Raw genomic sequence first — 9,388 nt, forward strand, 5'->3', positions numbered from 1 at the left:
TAATTTTAAATAATATATAATAATTTTTTAAAAGATCTAAATAAGTATTCATAGTTAAATAACATAACTATACACTTCAAATTTATATATTAGATGATATTTTATCTCATAAAAAATGGTAAATAATGTGTTTTTCAGAATTATATTTAAATATAATTTTTAAGAGTATTAGTTTTGTCGTCTAAAATAAAGCTGATTTATATATTATTTTTATAGAATTTTTATTGGAAAAAGTTAATAAAAAATTTATAATATATTTATTTATTTTTAAAATATTTTCATAAATAATAATTTATTAATTAAGTTGATAAATTTGACTTTCCAATATATAACTAATAGAAACATATGCTAAATTCATTGTTACATTGTTTTTACAGCAAATAGATTGCTTTAACCTTTTCTTATTGTTGAATGCATGTTTAAATTCAATGTTCGAAATGCCCACATAATAAAATAATTTAATTACTTTTTCTTAAAAAAGTTATAAAAAAAAATTATTTTAATTATTTTTTGTGTTCTTCAATAAACCCTTGGAGATTTTGATTCCTTCTCCAAGAATATAAAAGCAATAGATATTTCAAAGTTTCATTCTTGAGCCACCACCTTATCTTTCTATCTCAAATTCTTCCTCTCTTTCATGTTCTCTTCTTGATAAATTCTCCATTCGAATTCATTGGTTTTTCTTGAAGGAATTTCTAAGAGAGGAGAGACATGGTGGCTGTTCTTCAAACCAGAGGGCTTCTCTCCCTCCCTGCAAACCCTAAAACAAGGGCTTTGGTTCAACCCAATGGCTTAAAGCATAGATTTTTATCACTTAAACCCCAAACCCTTGTTGGTTCTTCTCTCAGTTCAAATGGGTTTTCAAAACTCAATTCGTTTTCACCAAAAGTTAATGGTTTTGGTCAAAACGAGAGGAATTTGTTCATCTGTAAAGCAGAGGCGGCTGCTGCTTCTGATGGACAACAACCAGTTTTTGGGGAGGCTGAGGTTGAGAAAAAACCTAAAATTTTGGGGATTGAGGTTGATACAATGAAAAAGATTTTACCTTTAGGGTTGATGTTCTTTTGCATCCTTTTTAATTATACGATTTTGAGGGATACTAAGGATGTTTTGGTTGTTACTGCAAAGGGGAGTAGTGCTGAGATTATACCGTTTTTGAAAACATGGGTGAATCTTCCTATGGCTATTGGGTTTATGTTGTTGTATACAAAGTTGTCTAATGTTTTGTCAAAACAGGCACTTTTTTACACTGTGATTCTCCCTTTTATTGCTTTCTTTGGGGCTTTTGGTTTTGTTTTGTATCCTCTTAGCAACTATATTCACCCTGAGGCTTTTGCAGACAAGCTTCTTAGTGTTCTTGGTCCTAGGTTTCTTGGTCCTCTTGCAATTATCAGAATTTGGAGTTTCTGTTTGTTCTATGTCATGGCTGAATTGTGGGGGAGTGTGGTTGTTTCTGTGCTCTTTTGGGGTTTTGCTAATCAGGTATTTTTTTTTTATTTCATTAATTTATTTTTGATTTGATCATGTGCTTTTGGTATAAGGTTTGGTTGTTGTTGTTGTTGCTCCTGCTGCTGTTGTTATTTTACTAGCATAATATAGTCATTATTTCTTTACTTTGTGTACAACATATAAATCATTGTAGCTATGTAGCCCTGATACTTCAGGTTGAAGATGCATCAAGTGTCCGATACTCGTACGAAACTTGCACGTGTGGGGTTATATTCAATCGCCTCCATTTTCTCAAATTGTTATTGGTGCTTACGCGTTCGTGTTGAGTCCAATGTCTGTCTTTTCCAGTTATAGTTCTTCATAACTTTGAGTCATTATACGTGTCGGTGTTCATTGCTTTGAGTCATTATACCCGTTGGTGTCAAGTCCAATGTCGGTGTCTTTGCCAGTGCTTCATTGCTTTGAGTCATTATACACGTTGGTGTCAAGTTCAATGTCAGTGTCTTTGCCAGTGCTTCATTGATTTGAGTCATTATACACATTGGTGTCAAGTTGAATGTCAGTGTCTTTGCCAGTGCTTCATTGCTTTGAGTCATTATACACGTTGGTGTCAAGTCCAATGTATGTGTATTTGCCAGTGCTTCATAGCTTTGAGTCATTATACGCGTTGGTGTCAAGTCCAATGTATGTCTTTGCCAGTGCTTCATTGCTTTGAGTCATTATATGCGTTGGTGTAAAGTCCAATATAAGGTGTCTTTGCTAGTGCTTCATTGCTTTCAGTCACGATAGATATAATAATCTTGATTCCAGGCTCAAAACTTTCAAAATTGACAGTTGTGAAGTCCCTGTGATGCTAGTAAAGCACTACTGCTGGCTATTAGATGCTTGTTTTATAACAATACTATGCATCAACTCTTTGATGATTATAATTATAGTCTGAAGGTGGAATCCATTTTATGCTTTCCAATTTTCATCTTCCTTGTTCAATCAGCATGATAAAATAAATCCATTATTGAATCGTTATAAACATTAAGCAAATAATGGATATTATTTTCATGAGTTTGTTCTTGGTAAACCTAATACCCTTGTTGTTTTGCGTAGATAACTACCATTGACGAAGCAAAACGATTCTACCCACTGTTTGGACTTGGTGCCAATGTAGCTCTTATTTTCTCTGGTCGTACTGTGAAGTACTTTTCTAATATGAGGAAGAATTTAGGTCCCGGTGTTGATGGTTGGGCCATCTCTCTAAAGGGAATGATGAGCATAGTTGTGCTCATGGGATTTGCAATCTGTGGCCTGTACTGGTGGACGAATAATTTCGTCCCTCTTCCAGAACGTAGCGTGAAGAAGAAGGTACCAGCTATTTTCTGCAATCTTATATAAAATAAACCTTCTGAAACCTATTAACTAACATTTTACATTGCTATTCGCTTTTACAGAAGAAGCCCAAAATGGGAACAATGGAGAGCTTGAAATTCTTGGTGTCTTCAAGATACATCAGAGATCTTGCCACTTTAGTGGTTGCTTACGGAATCAGTATCAATCTTGTCGAGGTTACATGGAAGTCTAAGCTCAAAGCTCAGGTAATATACCAAAAAGTTAATCTTGTTCTTAGTTTTGGTCTTAAGACTCGCTATGCCATTCTCTGCGGGGCTTTTTCTTCTGTTTTTTCACACAAATCTTTGCAAACTGCAGTTTCCTAGCCCCAACGAGTACTCTTCTTTCATGGGTGACTTCTCGACTGCAACTGGAATTGCCACGTTCATAATGATGCTTCTAAGTCAATATATATTTGACAAATATGGTTGGGGAGTTGCTGCCAAGATCACACCTACCGTCTTGCTTCTAACCGGAGTCGGTTTCTTCTCTCTCATATTGTTTGGAGGTCCAATTGCACCCGGTCTTGCATCACTTGGAATGACTCCACTGCTAGCAGCTGTTTATGTCGGTGCCTTGCAAAACATCTTTAGCAAGAGTGCTAAGTACAGCTTGTTCGATCCCTGCAAAGAAATGGCTTACATTCCCTTGGATGAGGATACCAAGGTTTGGATTTCTTTATTACTACTGTCATACTTACTTATTGCATATTTGAGCTGACACCAAGTTTAACAGAATCATGATTAGGGTTTAGGGCTGGCTGTTCATGGTACAGTTCAGTCAGAAAACCGAGCTGAACTTGCCTATAGAAAAACGTCATGAACTGAACTGAACCGTTTAAATTTACCTAGACCGAACCGAACCAAAATTATTGGTTTGGTATACCGGTTCAGAATTCTGAACGGTACCAAACCATTAGAAGACAGTTTGTCCGAATCGAACCATTTCTTAAAAAAACAAACCCTTATACCTTTTTTCAAATTTTTTTAATACAATTTTTTAAACTTGTGTTTAGCATTTTTCTTTTTCAGTTTCGGTTTGTTTTTTTGGTCATTTGGCTCGGTTCTAGAATTGTTTGTGCAATATGGTTTGGTTCAATAACCAAACATAACGGTTCGGTTATTTTAACTTCAGTTCGGTTTGGTTTGGCGTTTTTTTAACAGGCTATGATGTGCCAATGTGATTTTGTTAAAACTTTCATTTTGGAATTTCAACAAAATTACGGTACTACCGTGGTTTTGCCAAACTCGCCGTCAAACATGCACATATATTTGGGTAGTGTTTGGTAGAAGAACATAACAAAACAAAACATACTTATATAAGTGCTTATGTATATGCTATCATTAAGAGTTCATTGAAACATACTTTGCATTCCTTTGGTGCAGGTCAAAGGCAAAGCAGCTATTGATGTTGTTTGCAACCCATTGGGAAAATCCGGAGGCGCCCTTATCCAACAATTCATGATCCTAACTTTCGGATCACTCGCCAATTCAACTCCATACCTGGGAGGTGTGCTTCTAGTGATTGTTCTTGCCTGGTTAGGAGCAGCCAAGTCATTGGATACACAGTTTACTGCATTGCGTAAAGAGGAAGAACTCGAGAAAGAGATGGAAAGAGCAGCCGCTGTGAAGATACCAGTGGTCTCTGAGAACGATGGTGGCAACGGTTCCCTCACCAGTGACTCATCAAATAGTCCATCCGAAGCCTCGACTCCTCGCAACAATTAAGAACAGATGCACGGTTCTTTCTAAGGAGAATTGGTTTACAGAAAGAAACTGTTTTGAGAGCAATGTTAGGTGATGAAAACTATTTGTTTTAGGTTTATTTTAGTTTTTACTAAGCATATAGAATAAGCTTGCTACTTGTTTTTTATCTTCCAAGTCTCATAATTTTTTGACTCTTTTAATGTAAGATGGGTTCTATTTATTTCTTACTCTCACATTTCACATTTGTTTTCAAATAAAAGGAGCTTGTTCTTTTCTTATCTCTTATAATGTAGAAGTCTCATAAGTTTATGAAATTGTTTACAAGTCATTTTCAACATACTTTTTATGTTTAGATTCTTCAGATAATTTGTCATAACCTATTTTAAGTTTGCCTTAATTTTTTCTTTGATAGTGGAAATATTAAAGAAGCTTTTTCATCACAAGGTCTATTGAATTAGAATTCGAAGTCTGGATCAATATTCTTGCAACAAATAGCTTGCATAACTATTCTCATAGAATTTCAAATTGGTTTTATTAGCAATAAATCAAAATGTTGTTGCATTGGAGAATATGTATATCATTCAAACAAAGACTTTATTGAAATAATGAAAGAGAGTTAAATGGGGGTTGGGAATTTTTCATTTTTTTGGGTTTTCATTTTTCTCAGTATAATTCGGGAGAGATTAATTATACAAACGAATGTGTACAAAAATGATCTCGTGTTTATCTCTTTTACTTTAAGAAGTAAAGTGAATACATAAAATATTAGTACATTCAAGCAAAAGGTGTGCAATAATCAAATAAAAGTAAGACAAACAAATATCATGTGAAGGAAAAAAAATACACAGCAAGACAAACATAAATATTTATTCTGGAAGTGCATTTTTAAATTTTAGTCCAGAAATTCAATTCCACATTTTTTTAGTAAAATGAGGGTGTGACTCACTTATGAATGAATTTGGTATAGGTGCATACGAAAGTATACTTCCGAATTTTAGAAAGACAATTTCAGATTTTCTAAGAGTGGCTTTTCATCCCTAAGAACGGGAAGAACAATCTGTTAGGTATGCTATTTATATTATATATCTCTACTCATATATAAATCAAGAACAAGAATCCTTATGAGTCTATATCCTATGAACTCATATCCTATGAAACCATACCCAAATACAAGATGAGAATGAAAGCGGAAACATATCTGAGTTTGCCATTGAAATCACTAAAGATTTGTAGGTATGTGATATTCCGATTTGTAGAGTGACTTAGGGTTTCTTGATTCTTTTTTGATGGGGATGAAAAGAGAAAATATAATACACCGTATTGATCGTTAATCTACAAATAAGGACCATAATCCATATAAGTAACTCCCTTAGGGTTACTACTCAGTTTTCAATATTCTACTTTCCCCCCTCATCAAATTAAGATATTGACTTATGGTATCTACACAATTGCATTTCATGACATATATGTCATTAGCCATATAGTTAATATTAATCAGACCATTATAATTTTGACTAATTAAATAATGGCCCTAATACATTAAATGTTACATTTGTGACTCAAAATTCTAACAATCTCCAACTAGCCACGTATGTAACTTTACACACGTGTTAGACTTTATGAGCTCAAAATTTACCATTATGTACCTCAAACATATCCAAATAATCTCGTCCATTAGTTATGCCAGTAAATAAAACCATAATGATTTTCGTTATATAAATCATAACTAAATCCATCAATGATTACTAATAGTGACATAACTAAATGACATAGATTCATCATGAAATGTGTAGCATGAAAATCATAAGAATATGACATGTACATGTCGATTTTCAATTGTACCTATTATACTTTAGTGAGGTCATTCAATAACATTATTGTACAAAGTATAGACAATCGAATATCAGACTATATAAACCGAAATATATCCAAAACCAGAGTATGCATACATAATATCAAACATATAGCACAAAATTCATAAATGACTAACTTCCACTAAACTAAAGATTCTTCAAACCGTAAAACACCCATGTGAGAAGTGTGTTCATGAAAGACCTTGGATGGAAGATCTTTTGTAAGAGAATCTTCTATCATGGAGTTTGTCCCTAAGTATTCTATGGAAATCTGTCCACTTTATTCCCTTGACTTAATAACTAGGAACTTGATGTCAATATGTTTTGACTTGGTCGAACTCCTATTTTGTTGGAATATATGACGACTCATTTATTGTCACAATATAACTTAAGTGGTCTTTTAATTCCTTCCATAGTTCACAACCTAATGACAAGGTTCTTCAAACAAATCCTATGGTTAGATGCTTCAAAACATGCTATAAATTCAGATGCCATGATGGATGAAGCAATGGGAGTTTACTTAGCATTGCGCCAAGAAGCTGCACCACCAGTCGACATGTAGAAATAGCCTGAAGTGGATCTTTTGTTATTGACGACAATCGTTATTACATGATTTTTATGAGAATATTTAGATGAATTATGAAGAATAGTGACCAAAAAAACAAATCCAAAGTGTGAAGGAAGAAACAAAAATCCAAAAGAAGGAAGAAATAGACACTTGGTGAAATTTGTGAAGAAAAAGAAAGCAAAACTTATGATTTTGCCACTAGAATTCTCGTTCATGCGATGCATCCCATCATGGTGTGATGATGCTTGCATCGCAGTGTAATAATGATTGTTGCGGACGTGATGGAGATTTTTAAGCTGACATACTTTTTTCTATTTAAAGCATCTTTTGACGACTTTTTCAAGGGTCCCGAATCAGAGAGAGAGAAAGTGACAACTAGGATCATTCAAGGAGAGATTTTGGAGCACATTTGAGTAATTACAAATAAATTCTTCCATAGATTTTGATGATGAATACTTCTTCATCCATGGTATTTGTCAATTTATCGATGAGTAGCTAATTTTCCCTAGGTTAGATCTTTTTGTACGATGAAACTTTTTTATTCTATTGGAACATATGAGTAGATGATGTTAATGCTATTGTTTGACATTTTTGTTATTATTCAATTATCGCTTGTGTTCATTGCATATTTTATTTTACAACATGCAATTTGATCTAGGTAAGTAGTGACATATTGACCATATGGTTACTTATTAGAAATAGGATAATTGTTTGGTTCTCTAATTAACTAGGATATTCTAATTAGGAATTGTGGCTTATGGGTTAATGCGCTCTAGTCTCTAGTCTGATGTTTCTATTGGCCAGAGAGACCGAGGAATTAACGCTTCGACTAGTGAGCTGCACACGAAGGGATTGGGTGTAGTGGTAGGGTTAATTTTTCGTGTAACTCTTACGTCTCTGTATGTCTATTAATGTGCATTTCGTAAATAGAATAGAAGATGGGGATTTTAACAAAAATACCTCATCGCTTTTCGCATCTTGAATTTCATCTTTTCAATTCTCGTTCTTGTTTTAGAACTAGATCAATCAAAACCCCCCATTGCATTAATTTTACTCGCACATAATTACTTTTTTAAATTACAATCTTCGTGGAAACGAATCTTATTTTATTAATTCGATACATACTAGTTCACTTGTTAGTTTTGTCATTAAGTTTTTGACGCCGTTGCCGGGGATAACAATTTCGACAAAGAAATTTTTGTGCGAAGTTTGTTATCTTTAAATTTCCATTTCACTTGGATTTGTGATGACATTATCTCCATCCTTCAAGCTAATGATAATACTTTTTTTTTCACTTTTAATGTTGTAAATTCTATGGAAATAAGTAGTGTCGTACCTCGAAAAAAATAATACGACCTCTCGAAGCGCAATAGCACACTCGCAGAATGGACTAACAAAGTCACCATTGAACTTTATTTATTCCTAAAGAAGGAAAATAAAAATATTGATAAAATCCCTAAAATAACAATAATGATATGGTCGTCGCAACCAAATTAGGTTTTGAGAGTCGATTATGCAAGGGGAATGTATTAGCACCCTCACGTCCGTTGTATTAAACAAGAACCATTTGGTTAGTTGTGCGCATTTTTTATTTTTTATGCGCATGCTTTATTTTTTATTAGGGTGCCTGGCGAGACTTTAAATCTCGCTCATATGTATGTCCCGGTGCGATGGAGAACTCAAGGCTATTAGTTCTGGATAGGAAATGTTTCTCTGTTGGTTGATTTTAGTGAAATCAATTTTGTGTCAATCTACGGAAAAACATTGCTTGCTATCCAAAATAAGTGGAGAAAGGAACATTTGCATCATGACCGAATGGATTTACAATCAACATTCGTGGGCAACGTCGCTAGCTTACTCACACGTTCAAGTGGATGAAAGATTGTTTTTGCATCATCTCGAGACAAAATACATTTCGTTTAAAAAGGGTTTGAAAGATCGCACAGCGGTGAGAAAAAGATGTTTGATGTGTTAGATGTGTTTTTAGTGATGACGAAAGCTTGGATGGGCGAGATATCCATATCGAATCCTAGCCTTTAGAGCTCGTGGTATCTACCATGTTCCTTTTCCATCTTATTTTCAAAAGAATTTGATATTTTTAAATGTTTCAAGGTTTTGATTGAGAAAAGATTTGCAAAAGTTGCCTTGAAAGTTTTGAGTGATGGCGAGAACTTGGATGAGTGAGGTATCCAACTCGTATCCTAGCCTCTAGAGCTCATGGCATCCACCCCGTTCCTTTTACATATTTATTGAAAAGTGTTTAATAAGAATAAGTGTTTTTTATTTTTAATGGAAAGATGGCTTGAAGTTGGATCAAGCATTTGATTATCGTTTGTTAAAGCGATTAGACAAAATGGTTTGAAAGTTTGAAAATGTTTAAAGGTGAAATGTTTGAGACGTTGGAATAGTGGAAATGATTTGAAAATAATGGT

The 9,388-nt window shown here is 34.0% G+C and overlaps 1 protein-coding gene across 1 annotated transcript; it reads left to right on the forward strand.

Moving 5' to 3' along the window:
* Positions 1-554: 554 nt before the first annotated feature.
* LOC127107627 (plastidic ATP/ADP-transporter) lies at positions 555-4,813 on the forward strand. The gene is made up of 5 exons (XM_051044923.1): positions 555-1,482; positions 2,551-2,805; positions 2,892-3,035; positions 3,148-3,495; positions 4,215-4,813. Exons 1-5 carry the CDS (start codon positions 712-714, stop codon positions 4,554-4,556), a joined length of 1,860 nt encoding a protein of 619 aa, XP_050900880.1. The 5' UTR covers positions 555-711; the 3' UTR covers positions 4,557-4,813.
* The last annotated feature ends 4,575 nt before the right edge of the window (positions 4,814-9,388 follow it).

The sequence above is a fragment of the Lathyrus oleraceus genome, chromosome 7 (assembly GCF_024323335.1).
Source record: "Lathyrus oleraceus cultivar Zhongwan6 chromosome 7, CAAS_Psat_ZW6_1.0, whole genome shotgun sequence".
Taxonomy (NCBI): Eukaryota; Viridiplantae; Streptophyta; class Magnoliopsida; order Fabales; family Fabaceae; genus Lathyrus; species Lathyrus oleraceus.

Excerpts from the sequence above, each read along its gene's own strand:
- LOC127107627 (XM_051044923.1), top strand. The coding sequence starts at position 712 with ATGGTGGCTGTTCTTCAAACCAGAGGGCTTCTCTCCCTCCCTGCAAAC. Across the intron at positions 1,483-2,550 it reads TTTGGGGTTTTGCTAATCAG|ATAACTACCATTGACGAAGC; the intron begins GTATTTTTTTTT and ends TGTTTTGCGTAG. Across the intron at positions 2,806-2,891 it reads AACGTAGCGTGAAGAAGAAG|AAGAAGCCCAAAATGGGAAC; the intron begins GTACCAGCTATT and ends TCGCTTTTACAG.